The sequence below is a fragment of the Brienomyrus brachyistius genome, chromosome 21, assembly GCF_023856365.1.
Source record: "Brienomyrus brachyistius isolate T26 chromosome 21, BBRACH_0.4, whole genome shotgun sequence".
In the NCBI taxonomy this organism is placed as follows: Eukaryota; Metazoa; Chordata; class Actinopteri; order Osteoglossiformes; family Mormyridae; genus Brienomyrus; species Brienomyrus brachyistius.
The window spans coordinates 2,265,794-2,287,257 of record NC_064553.1 but is presented as its reverse complement, the minus strand read 5'-3'; the positions used below and the strand labels follow the sequence as shown (position 1 = coordinate 2,287,257).

The window sequence follows — 21,464 nt, the reverse complement described above, 5'->3', positions numbered from 1 at the left end:
TCCTGCTTAAATTCAAATAAAAATGCACGTGAGGTAGCTAATGAACTGAAATAAAATGGCAATAAAGACCGTTTTAAAGAATTAATTGACGGCAAATGCGGAACATCCAGTTTCGATAATCAATGAGAGAAATTAATAAACAGGCTGATTACAAAACGCATTTAATACATTTTTTTTAATTACTTGGTGAAGAGAGCATTAGCACCGCAATTCTACACGGAACGTCCAGGTCAATCTTTACGTTTCTGCGCACCTGTGCGTGAAGGTGACAGTTCAGGTGAGTCATGAAATGCACTGGCATCAAGTGTAAACGAATAACTACACTCGTGTGCATACCTACTCGCGGTATTACAATGTTTCATTCAATACTGCTAATACTGAAAAAGGGATACTGAAAAGTTACAGTATCCTGAGTTACACGACCACAAGCACGACAGATTGTACTTAATTTGTTCTGTATTATCAGCTACAGAAATATCAACATCTGTGATTTAGCAGCCATTGATCTTACATTCCCTAATCCAACGGCATAGATTTGGGTATAGCCATGTAACTACCAATAATGTGGGAGTACCCTGTGTTTGGGGGGAGGGTGAGGTGTGATTTGGTCCCTACTAATATTAACACCAAACCTACATCCAGTGGAAGACAAAGTACATAACTCCAGCGCGTGAGTATAAATACTCCTGGTCAAATAATACTGAAATACAATTGAAACTTTTTCAGTCAGATTTTTACTCGAGTTAATGTACTTGATTTCAAAAATACTTAATTTTTCATTTGTTTTTACATTTTATTTTTAATAACAAGACGTTTTATTGTTGTCACAATGCATTTAAGGGCCCTAATGACTCTGAAACGACTGACTGAATGCGCTGATTTTCTTGTAGAACGTCCAGAATAAAAAGCTCGTGGAATACGCTATACAGCGTCTATACAAACACAACTGAAGCAACAACAGGACGGTCACTGTCGTTTTCATTTCTGTGTGTAGCTGTGTAGCATCCCACCACTCCCACAAAACAGCACAGCAGTGTTCTGACGTAGCTCTGGTAGTGTGTGTGTCTGTATTTGTAATTATTACATTGTGGGGACCAGGTTTTCCCACAATGTGATTAAAAACCTGTAACTTTTTATCTTGTGGGGGCCATGTTTTCGGTCCCCCGGAAGAGGAAACTCAATTTTATACAAATCTGTGACTACAATCAAAAAAACTAAAAATGCCAAAAGTCTAGTATTTTGTTTGGTTATACTTATGGTTAAGGTCAGGGTTTTAATGGGTGGGGGTGGGGCAAGTATTGAATGTCTTTTGTGGAAAGAACGCCTTATATTTGCTCTGCTGTTATAACTGCCAGTGGATGTTTGATGAATCAAAGATGTGACATTTTCTTGCTAATAAAGGTACTCAAATGGTGAACATACCGTACATTTATTTGTTAGCAAAGAATATTGAGTGTATTTTTTTTTAAATAAATGTTAATTGCGTAACACGCGCTTGTAGAGAATCTCAGTGTGCGCAAAAGCTTTTGACTGGTAGTGTTAAAAAAATATTTCAATAAATAAATAGAGTTTCGTTACAGCTGGCCTGTCACACTATTTGTGCAGATTGAGGGCCTTAAAACAGACAACTTTAGTAATGTGAATGGCGGATGAGAAATTAATTGGTATGTTAATCGTGCATTTTAAATGAAAGAAATGCTACATCCATCTTGACTTTGTGCGAGATTGCGACCGGCTAAAATGACGGATTTCAAATATTAACGCTGTTCTATGTGTCCCTACAGCAATACAACTTCAGAGTCAAAGACGCTGTGTGAATTATTGCTGCATTTTTCTGTGAAATACTCAGACAGAAGCACAACCCTGCAAGCCTCCAGCATCTGAAAAATTCATGTTTTCGCTTAATTTTAGGCACGAATACCATTAGAGGGCTTCTATGAGAGGCTCTTACTCTATATTTAAAGAGTGGCAGGACAAAGATCACATGGAGAATGGAATTCATCTCAGTGCATCGGAGCATTTCATAAATAATGAAAAACAAACGCATTCGGACATCATAAAAATAAGCTTCGCATTCACTGTCCCAAGTATTCATGTCGTACAGCTCTGGTAAAGAGCAAACACGGGGTGCACATGCCGCCTGCAGCTAGTGGCAGATCTACAATATCACACTGAGCCATGACATCGCCATGAGGCGTTAAACGGTGAAACTATCGATAAAAAGAGAAGAAACGCGGCTTGATTTTCCATCAGCGAAGGTTTAAAAGGGCAGAAAGTGTGAAGCGCGACTCTCCCCATACGGCGGTCATGTGATGATCCCTTTTCCTCTATAGTTCACCTACAGAAAGCTGGAAGGCAGCAGAGAGTCGCCACAATCATTCTCGGGATCCGGGGTGGCTGGATGCGGCCACTCTTCTCTTCCATTAGCACGTATTTCTTTTAACTGCGAGGTTTCAGCAAACTTTAAACATGACCGGGGCAATTATCGAAAACATGAGCACGAAGAAGCTGGTGATCGTTGGAGTTATTCTGCTCCTATTTCAAGTGTTTTCATTCCTGGTGGGAGGTTTGATTGGTAAGTTTTGTTTTCTACGACTTCTCCGCTGCCGGGTCCTTTGTTATCCCTGTTACAGTATCAGTGTCCGACTGCTATGATCTAATTAGATTTCTATTGTACTGGGAAAACTGGAGAGGCATCAACCCTGGCGAGTTTCCATTTACGCGCATATTTTAGCTGCAACAGAAAAGTTTTGGCCTAGTTATAACGCAGTACATTTTTTCTCTAGTGAAGTTAAAAAAACAACAACAGTATTTATATCATGGCGACTGCTCCAGGGAGAAAAGTTGAGAAGATCGGAGGTTTTAAAGTTTTCATTTTCGCCATGAGGTCATTGTGCACAGCAGCATGTAAAGATGTCCTTCATACCATACGCAGGAAGCACGTCTGTGCCCAGCCAATGTCTAGTGGGAAAGTCATTTGCTTTCCTGGTCTCCACACTAAACCCAGCTGCCCGTCTAATAAGCTACCTTGTTAAATATTTGTGGCACTTTACAGGACGCTCTTATCAGATGGAGCGGCGATTGCAGTACAGGATTGTTGTGCATAGTTTCGCGACGTTTACTTAACTTGAATAAGCAGTTATATTTGCCGATCTTTGCTGGTTAACCGTGGATACTTTGCGTGTCTGTACCTTGTGTAAAACCTTAAGGACCACTGAGTGCAGTGTTACTGCGTAACGGGTGCGACTTGCACGCTTTGCACACACATCCATCTCATAAGATCAGTTTGTCTTTGTGTGTTGTCCATGGCGAAGTAGTGAGTGGATTTCACGTTTTTAATATTTTATAACAGACCCAGGACACTTTCAGGAAATCGCAGATTTATTTAAATCGCAGCATTTGAATATTCATTTTAAAAGGTTAAACCAGTTGGGCTAACGTAGTTTTTACTTTTTATATTTTTACATGCTTGCGATTCTTGCTTAGAGTCGGTCGTAGAGCTGCAAAAATATTTTGCCCCCAGTTACTACAAGTTGCCTTACAAAATGTATTATGCATAATACATTGTAATTAGCCCTATTCTTTGTGTTCGTCTTTTTTTGTAATGTCTCCCGAATAACACGAGGCAGACCGAAGTGCGCTATAATGAAAGGGATGGTTTTCAGTGCCCCCCTCCCGCCCCCATTGCTATCGGAGAGGAATTTCGGAGCCCTGGATTGTTGAACACGGTGAAATCCCGAGATGAAAGCGCCAGGCTTGTATCGCTGTCAGAAGGCGGCCGCCCCTTCAGTTTTTGCGTGCCCTCCGCCTGAAGGCCACGTATCCAGTCCCCAAATGCCGCTGCAGCCGGTGTTGTGCCGAAATCCCACCCCTTCGCGTGCACGCGCATTCTGAGTACCGCGGTGTTTTAACTGGATTCAATCCTCAAGGTTTATTCGAACGGTCAAAGTAACCCCTCCCTTATAATATGGATTATATGGACCGATATGTGGCAGCTACACGCTTGCAATTTCTGGGGTTTAATCTGGGTGGGGGGGGGGGGGGGTGAAAATCACATTTCACTGCAATGTTGCACTTGTATAACCACGCATTTTACATAGACTTGTTTAATAAAGGCACTTTTTAATTAAAACCATTGTTAGGTGAAATGAAAGCATGCAACAGATGGAAAAAAAGTATTCACTCGTCACCATTTTGAGAGTGTCAGAAGTGTGAAGTCGAGAGCAGTGCGTATTAAAGTATTTTGTTTGTAGGATTAATTTAAACTTTGCTTACGGCTGACTGCCATAACACGGAGGTTTACGTGGAGATGATAAAACAGCGTGACAGACACGACCAATAATTTGCGTTATACTTGGGCAATTACATTTGGAAACCTCAGATTTAGTTTAAACCGTTCATTTCAAACCATGTGAATTAAAAGCGGTTCAAACAACTGAGAATGCGCGTGCGCGCGAAAGGGGGGCAAAACACCGCACCCTTATCTCCGCGCTCCCGCGTTCCTCGCCGCATTCCTCTGCTCTCCCCCTTCGGACGGCTCGCCTTTCGTGAGTTCCGGAAACGTCACTGTGCACGAGAAAACGAGCGCGAGTCCCCTGTCTTTTGGTGTATTAATCTGAGCCACTAATGACTTGTAATTAGTTGTAGCAGTGAAATTCCCCTGACCTGGCTGACATGTGCTGCGTTTGGAGCCTTTTTGTACTCGCGTTTCTTCCAAAACATGGTCACATTCTGTCTGTGTGGTATCATAGCAGCTTAATGGACCTACACAGCAAACGCCTTTGCTGGTGCTGCCTTGTTGCCATTGCCTGTGTCCCTGTTAGCTGCCGCCTGGGTCAGTGCTGAGATATTAGCTTATCTGCGTCTGATTTAATGAAGCCCAGCACCATTGTATTTGCTTGCTGGCTGGTGGTGGCCAGGGTAATTGAGTAGAAGAGCATACTGCTCTTCTCATTACTGGACAACTTTAAACACCACATGAGGTGGAGGAGACGCAGGCAGCCGAAGCTGTAGACACACTGGGGTGGGAATTTAAAAGGATGTCTGTTGTTCTGCATTTTGGGTCGAGCAGATGGATTTCGCCTGCGGTGGGATTGGTTTTCCTGAATTCTGATGCGTTTTAATCTTTTTCTTGCCGCAATGAAGATGAACCGTTTTCATGGTTGTCGGCTCCAGAGTCCGTGTAAAAACAGACTAACGCTAACAGACTAACGCTAAGGGTCTAGCAGATGCTGTGGGGTGTTTTGAGACTCTGCGGTTATCTGGTGAAATGGAGACCCCTGGGGAAATAACGTGTGTGTATATATATATATATATATAGAATTTGCAAATAACTTGATGCGAGTCTTTTACCGGCAAATGGGTGAAGTTTGGCCCAAAAAGTCCCTGATTGGTTTTTCTTTATTATAATTTTTTAATTGATCTACCTGCCTGACATGTAGGACGATCTGCTGTCTGGGACCATTCTGCCAGTATGTGAGAATCCCCCTCACTTGTGAGATGCACAGGACTGTGGAAGTCGTATACATACATTTTTAATTGGGTTGGCTTTGGAAGTGCCGTGCATAATGTATTGCCGTGGACACCGTTTTGTATTCACAAACACACATACCCACAGAACAGGAATCCCAGTTAACCCAGTTGGAGTATGGCGGAATGTTTTTGTACGCCCTTTAATTTTTGCCATTTCCCCCACTTTGAACTCGCATCCTGACTGCTAATCTGGTACCGCGGGGCTTTGGGTATCGCCGATTCCTCTCCGCTTGTGCCCATCCAGTCACATTCAGATTGCGCCCTGGATCAAAGGCTTTCTGCTCACGGCCCCTGTGGTCTCCAGAGACCGGAGTCGGGGGAGGGGCGACGGCCCACATCTCCTTTAACTTCTCCATCATTTATAGCCCTCAGGGTGTTCCGAATGTCTCAGGAAGACTTCCATTAGTTGCTACTTAAGAAAGCAGCTGCCCCTCCCCCTGCCACATCACACCCGAACTTCCCAGGAACTGGACTTCTGAGGCCGCGGGAGTCCCCTCTCCTGTGCTGAGATCTTCCAGCGTTGAGTGGCTGCGTTTGATCTTTTGTTCATTGCGTGGGGAGCTGGGGAGACGAGGACTTGTCTCATCTTGAGGAACAGGCCGCTGCTTGTGTCTGATGTGGCGCGTCAGACCGGAGGCTCTGCAGTGGTGATTTGTGCCAGGAATTCGCCCGGCAGTGGAGCCCCTTACCGCTTGCTAATGCTAATGCTTCAGTGTCTGTGCAATGCAGTGGTGCCACTTAAAGTTTAACGAATGAGACATTTGAGACATTACCCTGCCTGAAATGTAACACATTGATAATCTGAAGGCTGTGTTGACAAAGCCGGCCCCTGACATCAAGTCCGTGTGATTACTTGTTCTGAGCTTGTTCATGATAAGCTAACAGATCTTCTGAAGCATTCTGGAAGGCTAATGGCTCCCTTCTGATGTCATTCTCTAACGAGCGGCAGCCCACTTGCAGGGCGCCATCTTCCTCACATGTTACGGCGGGAGGCTTCGGACGTTTGCTTTGTATATGGTGTAAGGAGCAGGTTTTCACCTTTGCAGGCTCGTTTATTGAGGTGGGGGTGGGGACAGTAGAGTGAATGAGGAGCTAGGAGGTGAATAATCCCCCCCCCTCCCCCACCCAGACAAACGTAAATGTTGTTACTCAGGAATGCAGCCTTGTTTACTGGGAGTCGAAGAATATCTGACTCTTTTCCAGCTCACACTCACACTGTGTTTATGCTCAGGAGTGCTGGCGGATGGGGCGACTGGGGGGGGAGGGCGACTGGGGGGGGGGGGGGGGGGTCAGAGGTGCGTTTTATTGATTTCATCTGGGTTTTGCATATTAGCTTTTTTGGGGGCCCCCTAAGGAAGGAACTCCATGACTGACCTGTCTGCTTGTTCCCCCCCAAAAAACAAAAACAGCTCCCAGCCCGACGACCGCAGTCCCCTACGTCGCCATGAAATGTGTGGATGGGAGTAAGGACCATACCGGCTGGTTCATGCCCTGGGGGCCCGACCAGTGTCAGAAGATCCGCGACTTCAGCGAGGCCATGGCCATGAAGGTGCAGGCCAACGACATTGTGTTTGCTGTCCACGTCCCGCCACAGAAGAATGAGATGAGTCCCTGGTTCCAGTTCATGCTTGTCATCTTGCAGTTTGACATCGCCTTCAACTTCAACAACCAGATAGGTGAGTGTGTCGGCACCCTCTACTCTCATGACCTTAAACTGTGAGTTAGATATCAAACTCGCATTGCAGAGTCACTCCTGGAGGTGTGAAAGCACTGGTGTAATTTTGCAGGTTTTTATTTCTTTTTTCCGTTTTTCACTGACCCTAGTAAATCTTAGAGTTACTTGTTGAGAAGCTGAGAGATCTCGATTCTTAAAAGAAGGTTTTTCCAAATATTTGGGCCACCATCATTCCTTGCCGAAGCTTTGTACGTTTACCTCCAGTTTCTCCTGCTGCAAGTAAATGGAGGTGGGGGGGGGTCATGGCAGGAACACCGGCATGGTCCTTCCAGGCTAAGTATTTCCTTCAAGGGAGGGGTTGTAATACACAAACCGCTTCTATTCTTCCATCCAAAGCTGGGACATCACTATGGGCAGCAGGGTCCACACGATGGGCTGAGCTTCAGTTATCGCTTGGCTCCTGTAGTTTCACAACTCGGTCCGGCTTCTGCAACTGTAGGAATGCACTGCATTTGCTGCCAGGACTGCGTGGCCGCGGACGTGGACGTGGATGCGGGCGCCTGGCGGTTTGCCTGGTGTTTTTAAATGAAATCTCTTTTTCAGTGATTTCATGATTAATGCAGCAGTTTGCTCTTGATCAACACCAGTGACCCCAAAACTCGGAATAGCCTGAAAAAAATGTTACAGGCCACAGAAGAGAGAAGCAGGATTACTGACCACTATTCTGCAACCAACATGGAAGTGTTTACATAGCCCAGGAGCCACCAGGAAGTGAATGTCTGTATAGAGTCTGCCTCTTCCGTGCCAAAACAAGATACTGGAGATGGTTACACCCATAGCCTGGCCCTTTAAGCCTTCTGGGGGGGGGGTAGTGCTGTTGGCCCAGGCCTCTTTTCAGTGGTGGGGATTAAGGGATCACACAAGATGGTGATGAATATGCATTGTTCGACCTCAGCTGCTTGGGAAAGTGGTGGATTGCGTCCATCTTGAGGCTCGCTGATGTTGGTCGTGAGTGGATTGTCCAGCGTTCCTGTGAATTTGGTTGGTCTGTGGCCTTTAGAATTGGACAGGAGACTGATGGAAATCCGTTCAATGGTCCAGATTTGGACTGAAGAGCAGAACTTGTTACATTCCTTTGTGTGATGTTGGGGGGGGGGGGGGGGGGGTAAAAGGCTCTGGGGGCCTTTGGGAATAAAGATGTGAACCAATTTGAAGATGTGGTCTTGGATGATTTAGGTGGACCCCCCTCCTGAATGGAACCCTCACCCCAAATCTGCTGCTTAAGCCACATTCAGGCTTCCAGGGAATGGTTGTGTGATCCTGAAGGTTTGGGGTTAGGGTGACATTGGCTAACACAGCTGTAAAGAGAAGCAAATTCCTTCCCTGCCCCATAAAGCCTGTTCCTGACATGAGTCTCCCCCTCCCCCCCGACTGCCCCCCCTCAAGCATGCCATGCCCTTGGCCGCATGCCAGCAATAACACAGCTGTTGACCCGCCTCCGTCGCCGTGGCAATGGTCCTTGTGCCCCCTGGAATGTTTGTGTGCAGTCTGATGACATTCAGCCTCTTGGCAGAGTTGGTGGGGGCCTTGAGGAGTGAAACGGCCAAAACCACCCCCCTACCTCGCCAACCCCCCCATCTTCAGCACACCTTCTCTCTTCTTTGCCTGTTTTTGCAAAGAGACAAGAGTCTCTTCAGTAATGAGAAGTGCAGCCCTGAAAATGGATCTAAACTGGGGGGTCTGGTAGCCCTGGCCCACGGGGGGGGGGGGGGGGGGGGTTTGGTGGCAGTGAGTGGTGGGTGGGGGGGACACAGGCTAGCCCAAGTTGCTTGAGGACCTGGACACGATTTCCCAGGCTTATCCTCTCCTGCAGCTCTTGTCGACTTTGGCTGTTGGAGATTGAGCTCGCAGTTGGCTGCCTGCCCTGCCCCCCCCTTCATGGGTCTGCAGGCTCCACAACCTGTTTCTGATCCTTGTTCCACTTTTAAATTTCTCTGAAGCTCAAATTTGGTGAGAGATGCTCGGTCGGCCCTTAAAACCGCACGAGTGGTATCGCCGGTTGGATGCTGTGAGGATCGGAGGTTCTTCTGCGGTTTAAAAAGTTGTCCTGTGTGGTGCTTGTGGTGCCTTTCCCACAGAGCGCTCCCTGTCCATCGTCAGGAAGTCATTTCAGGTCAATGCTGGATTCTTAAGACTTTTTCATGCATTACAAAGAAACTGCCAGATATATTGCAGTCACATGTCAGCCCAATCCCAGAATTCCCCCCCAACACAGCTGGTCTGTGTGTCTTCTGTTCCAGCACCTGTGATGTATCTTTTAATGCTGAGATTAAAAAATTAAAGTTCATATAAGAGCAGGTATTAAACGGCTGCTTTCTTGTTCTGGCAGATCTGGGAGATCCTTCAGCCAGACCGCGATACACCGTTGGAAGATAAATGTTACAGAATTAAATATAGCTGAATGCATGGCTTTGCACCTGTACTGTGGTAATGTCCTCTTGTAAATGCTCTGATTCTGTTTCTGAACAGAGGAGGGCGCTGTGGCGACCATCGACGTGCGCCTTGGGTACAGGGACGACACTGTCAGCGAGTGGACGCAAATGGCCCAATCCACTGAGGAGCGGAAGCTGAACTGCAACTTCACAGCAGCCAAGGTGAGCCTTACTCTGCATTTCCTCACCGCAAGCTCCACCCCTTGAATTTGACTGGGTAATTTGAGGGGTGGGAGGAGTTTCACTTCTTGGATTTTCTTTCAGACTCCTGATAATGAGGGCCGATACTACGAGTGTGACCTTATGCCCTTCATGGAGATCGGTAGCGTGGCTCACAAGTACTACCTGTTGAATATCCGGCTGCCTGTCAATGAGCGGAGGAAGGTCAACGTGGGGATTGGGGAGATCAAGGACATCCGCCTAGTGGTGTGTGATGTGGGGTGGGGTCGGGTGGGGGGAGCCAGCACGGCCCCAGACTCAACTGTGAATCATCTGGAGTTCCGATACCAGTGTCACAAAAAGGAACCTTCTCATTCTCCCTTCAGGGCATCCACCAAAATGGCGGCTTTACCAAGGTGTGGTTCGCCATGAAGACCTTCCTCACACCCAGCATCCTAATCATCATGGTGTGGTACTGGAGGCGCATCACCCTCATGGCTCGGCCCCCAGTCCTCCTCGAGAAGTAAGGCTTGCTGCGGAAGCAAGTGAGCTCTCCACGCCCCTTCTCTTGGGCCCACCTTCCTGTGTGATGGGACCCTAGTTGCTAGTGCAAATGTGGGAAGTTCTCATGTAATTAGAGCAGTAGGTGGCAAAAAGCTTTATCTTTTTGGTGTTAGTCTGTTGTCGGTGCTTAAGTGGTGTTAAGGTTCCTGAGTTACCTGGGACAATTGACTTGTCTTTGTGTGTGTTTTGTAACCAGTATGTCACCAGAATCTACTAATTGATTTTGAGACCAACCAAAACCCAACTGGACTGGTGTCTAACTCCAAGTCAGAAGGCTCTTCAAAATGTGTGTCGCCCAACTAGCTGAAAAAACACGTGGTGGGGATTCCTGCGTTGTGGCGTCGTGCAGGTGTAGCTTTTACGCTGTTCTGTAACTGAGGTGCCTTCTAAACTAGCCTTGGTCCTTCAAGCAACAGGGTCTCTACAGCTATGTTTTTGTGCTTAGAGAAGATTGGAAGCAGGTGCCGTTGGGCCATTGAGGTAAAGTGCTACCAAATGGCTCTGTAACTGTCCTGTGTGAGAGCGGCTTTCTGAGAACATCGGGGACCTAAGGACAGTTTCCCAGCGACAGGCTGCCTCTGTCCCTGCCTGGAGGCCAAGAGCTCTTGTGGAGCTGGGCTCCTTGGCATTCCAGTTTGGGAGGTCCCAATCGGGGACCCTGGAAACTGGGCATTGCCGGGCATTGCTGCCTGTTCGGTCAGGGCATTACTTCTCCTGCCATGCCTCATGCCCCCTTCGTGAGCACAGGTCATTCCCTGCATACCGATACAGTGTGACTTCTCTCGACTCCACACTGCATACCGATACAGTGTGGCTTCTCTCGACTCCACAGTGTGTTCTCATGCTGGATTGCCCAGCATTTGAAAGCTTATACCCAGGTGCACTCTGCCAATGCAGTGCCTTTCATCTTCTACCAGTGGGTGCTTAGACTTGCCCCAAGGCTGCTACACTGATACCCCTGCAATCTTTCTTAAGCAAGATGTGACCCCCCCCCTCCCCTCCCCCTGTGGCTGTGTGTTCTCCAGGGTAATCTTTGCTCTGGGTATCTCCATGACCTTCATCAACATTCCCGTGGAGTGGTTCTCTGTGGGCTTCAACTGGACCTGGATGCTGCTGTTTGGGGACATTCGGCAGGGAATCTTCTACACCATGCTGCTGTCTTTCTGGATCATCTTCTGTGGAGAGCACATGATGGTGGGTGCCCCTTTTCCTCTTGGGGGGGAGGTAGGGTGGGCTTTGGGAAGCCCTTCCCTTGGTGTAGCTAAACCACTGAGCCTGCAAAGAATCACCTAGAATCACCCCTGAGATTTTAACCCCCCTATAGCAAGCTGTCTCCTCGTGGACCTCAATTTCCTGTGTTTTATTCACCCCCCCCCCAGGACCAGATGGAGAGGAATCGATTCACAGTGTACTGGAAGCAGATTGGACCCATCGCCTTCGGCTCCTTCTGCCTTTTCATCTTCGACATGTGTGAGAGGTGAGCATCCTTCTGTTCGCTGAATGCTTCGTGACGTTGCGGACTGTTCTGGAAGCTCACCATCTTGGGTGGATTCAGAGATTTTATGCCTGAATCTTTGGGTGAAAATGACCCGAATGAATATGCAATAAAAAAAGGTTCTGGTTTTGCTCAGTGTGGAGAATAACTGTGTTTGGAAGACCTGTCTGTTGGTTCTTTCTTATGATATTAATCAGCTTTATAAGAGTGTTTGGGTACCTTGTAGAAGTTAAGTATAGCGATGCTGCCCTTTCAGTCCGGGGGGAGCTTGAGAGGTGGTGGGTTCGGCCTTCCAGCGGCCCTGACACCCAGCGGACGGATTAATGGCTCTTGGCAGCCCAGAATGGGGGGAAGCAAGGCGGCCCTAGGGGAGAGAGAGAGCTGGACACTGAGTGCTGGGCCGATGCGGCTGGGGGAAGGGGCCGGGTTGCATTTTCTGTGGGCATGATGTCATCCTGGCTTTGGATGAAATGTCACCGAGCTCTCTGGTGCTTTAAATCAAGCCAGGGGACCTCCGGGGCGGCCGTTCTGAAATGTATTTGTCTGAAGGCTGACTGGCTCAGTGCCCAGTCACCTCTGCTGGCATATGGGGTTTGTATCGGGACGGCGCTATTCCAGTTCCGGGCCAGATATCTGTCTGCCCTCAGCAAGGTCTCTGGTCCACCTGGTGGGGAAAGTCAAGCCGCCCACCGACAGGTATTTAGATGCTCCTCAGGATCATGTACAGGTCTTCTGATGAGTTTCATATCAAAAGCCAAGCAGGCACGTCTAGGGTTAATCTTTAAATCAAATCAGGACACGACGTCCCCAATCCTGGGGAATGTGACTAACGGCTGTAATTGTTATGGTGACGAGGCTCCGGTTGCTTCCACTAAGGAGGCTGTTTCTGTTTTCCAGGGGGGTCCAGCTGACGAACCCGTTTTACAGTATCTGGGTCACGGATGTGGGCACTGAGCTGGCTGTATCCTTGTGGACTGTGGCTGCCTCAGAGGTAGCAGGCAGACATCTGGGTCTCAATGCGCTTCCTTTCCCATTATCGGTCTCATTATTCATCTGCATGTACATGCACCTTCCCTCCCCACACCCACTGTCCTGCCCCCCCCATTTCAGGGCCTTCACCTGCATCCCCCCATCCCCAGTACATCGTGACTCGCAGACGATGTGTGTCCGGTGGTGGGTGCCGTTCCGTTAATCCCTGGAACGCTGCTGGTGACAAGCCGGTGATTCCCAGTTAGACAGCTGGCAGCAGACCAGTTTTAATGCAACTTTAATTAGCACTTTTCTTCCCTAAAGACAAGTTTCAAGAGCGCTGTCTCCCGCCTCCCCATCCCCCCCCCGAGAGCAGCCCCCATCGCCGCCCACGTTCAAAGCCCCATAAAAGGAGCCTTTTATACAGCCAGCCGAGTGTAACATGACACATTTGTTTGCTTTTTTAAAGCATTTATGAGGGATTTTTCTCCCCCCCTCCCCACCAAAACGTTGTGCAGGCTGTGTGTTGTTGTACAATTGCTGAACCCCCTATAATCTGTATTGCTGGGCCTGAAGGAGGCAGCTCTCTGGGTAGGATCACAAAGGGGTGATATTTGTGACCCCCCCACCCGGGGAGCCCTTCCGTGCCAGGCTGCTGTGTCCCGGCTACACATCCAGGCCGCTTGATGTCATCCACAGCAGAAGGAGAAGAGTTTGGAGGTGGACAAGCATAGGCATCTCCGTGGGGTGACACCTGACGGGCTAAGTCGTCCGGGGAGAATGCCTGTGCGATTGCCTGACTGCTGCCCTGTCGTCAGAGTGAGGCTTTTACAGCTTGAGACACTTGAGTTTAATCCAGGAATGTAACATTTACTTTGGCCGTTCGGTACCTGTGGGTGCGGAGGGAAACTCTTTCCAGCCGTCCGCGTTTTGGAAGAAGACGAACGGCGGTCGGCTGGCGGTCGTCAAGCGCTTTAAGCCGGGTGAGCGCGGATTAAGGGGCCCCCGCTCAGGAATGCGTGAACCAGCCGGATGTTCCCACACGTTCCTTGACGCTGCCTCAGATGGCCTTCATCATCGTGGCGGGGATCTGCGCCTGCCTCTACTTCCTCTTCCTCTGCTTCATGGTCTTCCAGGTCTTCCGCAACATCAGTAGCAAGAGGAGCTCCTTGCCGGCCATGTCCAAAGCCCGGCGCCTGCACTACGAGGTGGGGGTGTCAGCCTCCTGATCGAACTGCCAAATTCAGTCTGACAGCATGGTTAAGATTTACGCTTCTGGGCTCAAGTGATGAGAATCTGCTTCTGTTGTCCGTATGAATGGAAGCTGATGGTGTCCTGCTAAGCGATCTGCTGTCCTGCTTCATCGGGTATCTCTTCCTCTCTTTAGGGCCTCATCTTCAGGTTCAAATTCCTCATGCTGGTCACTCTGACGTGTGCAGCCATGACGGTGATCTTCTTCATCGTTAGCCAGGTGAGCCTGCTACTCCCTCAAACCCGGAGCCTTGTTCCTGCTCAGAGTCCCGGGTGGGGGGCCTTTCCGTCAGCCTGAGAAGGCTTGGCTGGGACCTGAGGTTGTGTTTTTGTGGTTGTAATGCACTGGGGGGGGATGTTTGTTTTCACAGGTGGGTTTCTTGTGTTGATCTGCTGGTACTGAACCAGGTGTAGATGACAGGTTTTTGCTGTGAATTATTAAGTTTCTCTGTGGTGGGATTGTCACTCAAGCCCAGAACAGGAAGCGAACATGGTGTGTTCCGGTCATGATCTGTGATGAGAAAGTGACTGATACGATGGTTAGGATATAGGGGAGCTTCACTGGAGGTGGGTGATGGGATGTACTCCGTTCATTACTGCATGATGTGTGTGATCTTTCTCTGCCCACCTGTCAGGTAAACGAAGGCCACTGGCACTGGGGTGATTATACAGTGCAGGTGAACAGCGCCTTCTTCACGGGCATCTACGGCATGTGGAACCTCTACGTCTTTGCCATCATGTTCCTGTACGCACCCTCCCACAAGCGCTATGGCAACGACCAGTCCAATGGTATGCTTCCTGTTCCATTTTCGCTGAGACTCCTTTCTTGCTGGTTAAAGGTGAGCCGCTGTGGTTAAGGACGTGGTCTGGTTCAGATCCACAGATGGGACAGAACTTGAATTGCTTCGATAAATTGTGGTTTCTGTGTAGAGCTTTTCAGAGTGGTGGAAGAACTTGTGAATATTTATGTATATTGTGTGTGTGTGTGTGTGTGTGTGTGTGTATATAGACAAATTCTGCATTTTTAGCAGTGACATCCATAATTTATGCTCATCAGCAAGATCCACCTCTTTTCCTTGTGATATTTCACATAATTGCTGATATTTCATTGTCACGCTGTTATTGTCCCTTTTTATAATTATTGGACACGTCAGGATCTGTTTACAGGGAACTCGGCAAACCAGGCCTTTTGTTTTTTGGGAGAGGAGGGGGGCAGGGTGTAGATGGGTGTTCCTAATGTGGGCTGGCGTCCTTCCAGACAGCCTGATTAAAACCATCCATCTCTTGACATTGACCTCTCCCAGGGTTTTCTTTCCCAAAAGTAGCTGAAGTTAGTCACTCGGCAGCTGCCCCATGAGCTGTCTGTTCCTGTTACAGGTCTGACAGAGCTTGGGGTTAGGGGACGATCACATGATCGCATCATTATTGTATACTATATAGCCAATGGTGTTGGGGAAACCTGGCCATTACACCCATAAGACCCATTACACCCATAAATCCACAGGCATCAATATGGAGAATATGTCAATATGATCTCCCCTTTGCAGCTGTAATAGGTGGAAGGCTTTCCACCAGATTTTGGAGAATATCTATGGGACTTTTCTTTAATTCATCCAGAAGAGCATTTGTTGAGGTCAGGCATTGATGTTCGACGGGAAGGCCTGGCTCACGACCCAAAGGGTTTTGATGGAATTGAGGTCAGGGCTCTGTGTGGACCAGTCAAGTTCTTCCACACCAAACTCGGCCATGTCTTTATGGACCTTGCTTTGGGGACTGGGGCGCAGTCATGCTGGAACTGAAAACGGCCTTCCCCAAACTGTTCCCACAAAGTTGGAAGCATAGTCCAAAATGTCTTGGATGAAATGGGACCAACTCCATATTGATGTCTATGGATTTTGAGTGTGATGTCATGTTACCGTAGGTGTAGTGGTCGAGTCTCCCAGTGCTTTTGGCCATGCAGTGCCTGTCCATTTCTCGCTGGTAGATGTGAGATTCTGATGAGTATGAGGAGAGGTGGATCTCCGAACAAGGCCCTTAACTCCCAGCTCCATGGGTGCTGCTGCAGGTGGCTTCTGCTCTCGCCTGCATATATGTCTGTGTGTCATGGAGAACAAGATGGAGTAGGCGGAAAGAGAATTGATCAATGAAGTGGTGTCGTCATCATTATCTGTAAGATGTAAACGGATGAACAAAACTGGCCAACAGTCATGTAATGGGATGTGATACTGTAGCGTGTGGAAAAGCACTTTTTCGTTTGTTTTGGTTGTTTAATCGATGCCATGGTGCGTTAAACACACATCCTCTGTGGGCTCTGACACTGCTGTGAGGTTGCTCTGAGGTGAGCTGTTACGAGGGGAGCCCGTCGCCCTTTGGCCTCATGCCTTTGCTGTACTGACCAGGTGACGTCGGCGCAAACAGCGGCGAGGACGTGCAGCTCACCACCACGGTCACCCATGTGGACGGACCCACCAAGATCTACAGAATGGCCCGGAAGGAGGCGCATGAGTAGCCCGGCGGTCTGCCCTCCCCGCCCAGCAGGAGGTGCCGTGTCCTGGAGATTTCACCATGCGCGAAACTTTATTAGCTACTACTGTCACTCCTGCGACGTTTAATCCTGTACACTGCCCACATTCAGCCCGACTGCAAACCCCTAAAATGTTTTTAAACATTTTCTAGTCTGTCGAGCAGTTTACGTTTTCTGGCACACCCCTAAGCCCCCCCCCCCCCCCCCAACCACCTGAAAATGCCATGCAGTTTCACCTGGAGGTTGAGAAGGTTTTATCACGCCATCTAGTGGTGGTTTGAGAGGTTGAAAAACATGCCGATCTGTGTCCGGTCATCTCATGCTCCATTTGAGGGAAGTGTTTATGTGCTTTTGAGGGGGGTGGGAGCGGGAATGGAACTGAAGAGAGTGACAGAATTAATTTCTGCAGTTATTATCTGCTTAACTACCTTCCAGGTGGGGAAGGTTTTGAGCGAAAAAATGCGCAGTTTTTCATGAAAGTAAAAGCCTTGCATGTGAGTTGCACAATTTTAACGGGACCCCTCCTCTAATGGACTGAGGTTATTGCCGATCTCTTGTACAGCAAACCTTTTCCCAGTGGTGTCGATTTCAGCGTTTTATACAGTTCCACCTGCTTGTCGCTCTGTTTCCCCTTTTAGTCTCCTAATGAAGCTGAAATGTACTGCACAGGTATGTACGGGAGCCTCCCCATCAGCTTTAGCTGCTGAGGTTTTAGCGGGATTTCATGGAGGGCGGTGGGGATGGTGTGTATTTCCCGAATTAGCTGATGCCCCGATGACTTATGATACGTGCTAATTTCACTATGTTGCAGTGTAGAGGTATATTTTTATAAATCGCTCATTTGTATGTGTAGGGAAGTCTCGTGTAGATGTATCACCATTTGTTGGTTGACAGCTTCTTGACCATCTCTTCCAGATGCTATTAAGATGTTTGTATTACACATTTTGGGAGTATAGATGTTTGCTTTTATGCTAATTTAAATAAAGCATTTGCTTCACGTTTTCATGGTTTCAGATTTTTTTTCCCCCAGTCTTCCTGCGTGTTATTGGAAATCTGGCTCCCTCTATTGTTAAGAGCGCATATTGCAGCAGTATACATACACCTCTTTTTGAGGTATTGAATACATGAAACGTATCCAAAAGCATCCGCTTAAACACAGCCAAGTTTGAAAAGAGGCCGATATAGCATAGTGTCCTTCCATCGCCCTTGGTATTACCACCTTACATTTAACCTAGATCGTGGAAAGAGTTTTTTTTATGTAAAACGGCGAGCGGGAGGACAGGCGGTAATCGATCTCGGGATTTTTACAGCAGTTACGAATTGATCGTTTACTGTACTACGTACGTAGTATTGAGGGAGTAGTACGGAGGTCAGATTTCATATTTAACCATTTGTAAGCACTGACATGGAGTAATAAACATTGATGTGTGTTTAAAATTGCGCTTGTTATTGTTTTAATGGCTATGAATGATGACGTTCATATTCCAATCACATACCATAAAAGCAATGCGTCGTTATAATTAATACACAGCATCGTATTTGTGTAAAGTGTCACGTTGATTTGTATCGTGGTATGAATGGAGGAAGGCGAGTCCATGACCAATAAATGAATGAAAAAGAGGTGGAGCTGTTTACAAGTGCCTTCTCAAGGGAGGCGATTTAGTGATGCTTTGTAACTTGAAGTTTAAAGTTAATAATGCTTAAATGGTGATTTTAAAAAGCATAACATAATTCGTTGAAAAAACATCTGCATAAAATACTATATCAGGAAAGCACCCTTTACTACAGGATGGTATAATCCATTCGGAGGTCTGTATATAACTACAACACTGGAATTTCCATTTGCAATAAAAAGGATTCCGCGGGAACCCATTCAGAGGTAAGTCTATTTTTAACGGCATTGTAACTCTGACATATATAAACTTACCCTCGGAAGATACTTGCTTTGCCTGGTGGCTGTTTAAAACAAGTGATTATTTAAGCAACGTATATAATTGTTAGACTAAAAAAATCTTCTTCCAACCCCGCTGATAATTTTTTTTTAAATAAAAAACGTACTTTGAAAAGGGTTTCTAATGAATGTTCCCCCAACATTGAATTGACCTCTTTTACGCTTGACGATATGGAAAAATACAAACATCGCTTGTAGGGAGAACAGCTGGGTTCATGGAATGCCCGACAGTACAGAAAAAGCTCTTCCGTGTTGCTATATTAATTGTGTGATTTCCATTTCGGAGGGATTTTCGCTGTCTGTGTGCAACCCCTCTCACGCGATTCAATAATAAAATTTAATGTCGTACATGCACCTCTCATTAAAAACTATTTGATTCTTTAATCTGTGACGACAATCGCAATGGTTGCATTTTCCATGTTTAATAATATCTTTGCATTGTGGTATTTTCTGTATGTATGCGGTATAATATAGGAAATATTATACCAGGAAAATAAAAAGCAGGTGTGCATGGATTCGAGAATATACTGAAATGTACCTGTTGGTCCGATCTGCATTACGGGTATTAGACTCCTTCAGTTGTGGGCTATTTAATTTAAATACTCATTCATTCAATAGAATTAAAATATATCTATATATATCATATCCACGTATATTGTAGTTTACGCAGCGAAATCTCGGTTTAGTGTATGCTACTTTAATCCATTTTCTTTTATTTTTCTCTCAAGTTCCTCATCAGCTGTGCCAAGCCATCTGGGTATGTAAGGTCAGCTACACCAAGAAGACCCGTAAGAGGCTTGGCGAAGTTAGACCATGCCTGAGCAGAGCAACGACTACCGCGTGGTTGTGTTTGGAGCGGGTGGGGTTGGTAAGACCTCCCTGGTCTTGCGCTTCGTCAAAGGCACCTTCCATGAAACGTACAAACCCACCGTGGAGGACACCTACCGGCAGGTGATCAGCTGCGACCGCAACGTGTGCACGCTGCAGATCACCGACACGGCTGGCAGTCACCAGTTCCCCGCTATGCAGCGTCTGTCCATCTCCCGGGGTCACGCCTTTATCCTGGTGTACTCCGTCATCAGCCGCCAGTCCATGGAGGAGCTGCAGCCCATCTACGAGCAGATCTGTCAGATTAAGAGCGGTGACGCGCAAGGCCTACCCATCATGATCGTCGGTAACAAGAGCGACGAGAGTCAGCGAGAAGTGGCCGTCGGCGAGGGCGAGGGGCTAGCGGCTCGCTGGAAGTGTTCTTTCATGGAGACCTCCGCCAAAACCAACCATAACGTACAAGAACTTTTCCAAGAGCTCCTCAACCTGGAGAAACGGCGGGCGGTATGCCTGCAGGTGGACGGTAAGAAGTCCGGGATTTGGCCGTCCACGGATCGGCTAAAGGGCAAGTGTGATTTAATGTGAGCGCCACGTTGTCATTTATTGTCCTTGATGTTGTAACGATCTGTCAGACACGTTTAGCACAATGGTTTTGCCTTTTTGCAATACATTCTTACATTATTATAAAGTCAATAAATTAATTTTTAACCAAAGGAATTAGTTACATATTTTGAATATTAATATTATAAATGCACTACTGAATTGAAAAAAGATTAAATGGCTCACTGTGTAAAATTTTATAATTTGGTTAGACCTCCGGACCGTGGTGAGCGAATTGCTGCTGCTTCGGATAGAACGCGGCGTCCAAGATGTTGAATTGGCTGTTGAATTTGATTGAATTTGGTTACAACCCCCCCCTCCCCATACACCCCCATAATTTATGTCCATGGTGCTTCGTAAAAATCACAAAATCGATCCCCTGAAACCAAAATCCCTCAAGCATCACAAATGACACAAATAGCGTGGAGCCCTTATCTATCACACTGTCAGTTTACGGCTGGCAAAGTCCACAACATCTTTCATTTAAATTCATTGCATAATTACAGAGTGTCGCACAAAAGAGCACTGAAGAGGTGAAATAGCTCTGAGAATGAGGTGTGCAAATTTCCTCCACCCTGTATGTCAGCATGTTCCACAGGCCAAAGATGTATGGTTAGGCTAACTGACATCTAGGCTTCTAAATTGTCCAAAATTGTGCGTCCTGGAATAGACTGCACCCCCCCGTGAAGGTTTCCAGGAGAAGCAGTTATAAAGTGATGATGTGTTTCCTCCGCAGGTAAAGTTTTTACACCACACCATCTTTTCCCTCTGTTGAACATACACTGTGTTTCCAAAAATACCCCAAGTGATTCAGGGTTTTACATCATCATAGTTTTTCCACAGAAGCTCCATTTTTAATTGGCGGCTTTCAATATGACTCATGCTAAGACCCGTGTTTGCTCCCATCATAATGAAGGCAGGCAGTGACACCTTGGACCCGGGCAGGAGTCTCCATGCGAGGTGTTGCTAGGCGACTGACGGAAGCCTTTCCCCGGTCCATGGTCTTCCAAAAAAAAATAAAAAATTTCAGAGAGCAGGTGCTGCCTCTCTGGCTTTATTCCATGAATGACCGTGAAACACAAAGAAAAGTAAACAAGCAGGCATGACTAACCCACTTATCTGACGCGATCCTGACGCCAGCGAACCACTCTGTACCTCCATGTGATGACGGACCATAACCTTGATGCATCTTTGCGGAGCGGGCGAGCTGACGGTGCTGCTGATGGAGGCTGGGGGCAGCCATGTGGGAACCATCTCGCCCTCAGGATTAAGGCCTCCAAAGTGGAGGGCTAACGATGTTGAGGGAGGGGAGGGGAGGGGGGTGCCGTTTGGGGGGCGATAATGTTATTAAATAAACGCAATGAATGCAGCTTTCCCTGTTACTTGCTTGCTTTCATGACATCCGTGATGAATAGTTCTACGAT

At 47.3% G+C, this 21,464-nt stretch overlaps 2 protein-coding genes across 2 annotated transcripts; both read left to right on the top strand.

The window, feature by feature from the left end:
- The first annotated feature begins 2,174 nt into the window (after positions 1-2,174).
- wls (Wnt ligand secretion mediator) lies at positions 2,175-17,664 on the top strand. Its single transcript, XM_048989570.1, has 12 exons — positions 2,175-2,575; positions 6,942-7,208; positions 9,737-9,861; positions 9,964-10,125; positions 10,245-10,381; positions 11,448-11,616; positions 11,802-11,899; positions 12,815-12,878; positions 13,951-14,094; positions 14,274-14,357; positions 14,773-14,926; positions 16,537-17,664. The coding sequence occupies exons 1-12, from the start codon at positions 2,470-2,472 to the stop codon at positions 16,644-16,646; spliced, it is 1,620 nt and encodes a 539-aa protein (XP_048845527.1). The 5' UTR covers positions 2,175-2,469; the 3' UTR covers positions 16,647-17,664.
- Positions 17,665-17,813: 149 nt separating this feature from the next.
- LOC125716809 (GTP-binding protein Di-Ras2-like) lies at positions 17,814-21,322 on the top strand. The gene is made up of 2 exons (XM_048989571.1): positions 17,814-18,540; positions 19,341-21,322. The coding sequence occupies exon 2, from the start codon at positions 19,426-19,428 to the stop codon at positions 20,023-20,025; it is 600 nt and encodes a 199-aa protein (XP_048845528.1). The 5' UTR covers positions 17,814-18,540; positions 19,341-19,425; the 3' UTR covers positions 20,026-21,322.
- Positions 21,323-21,464: the final 142 nt, after the last annotated feature.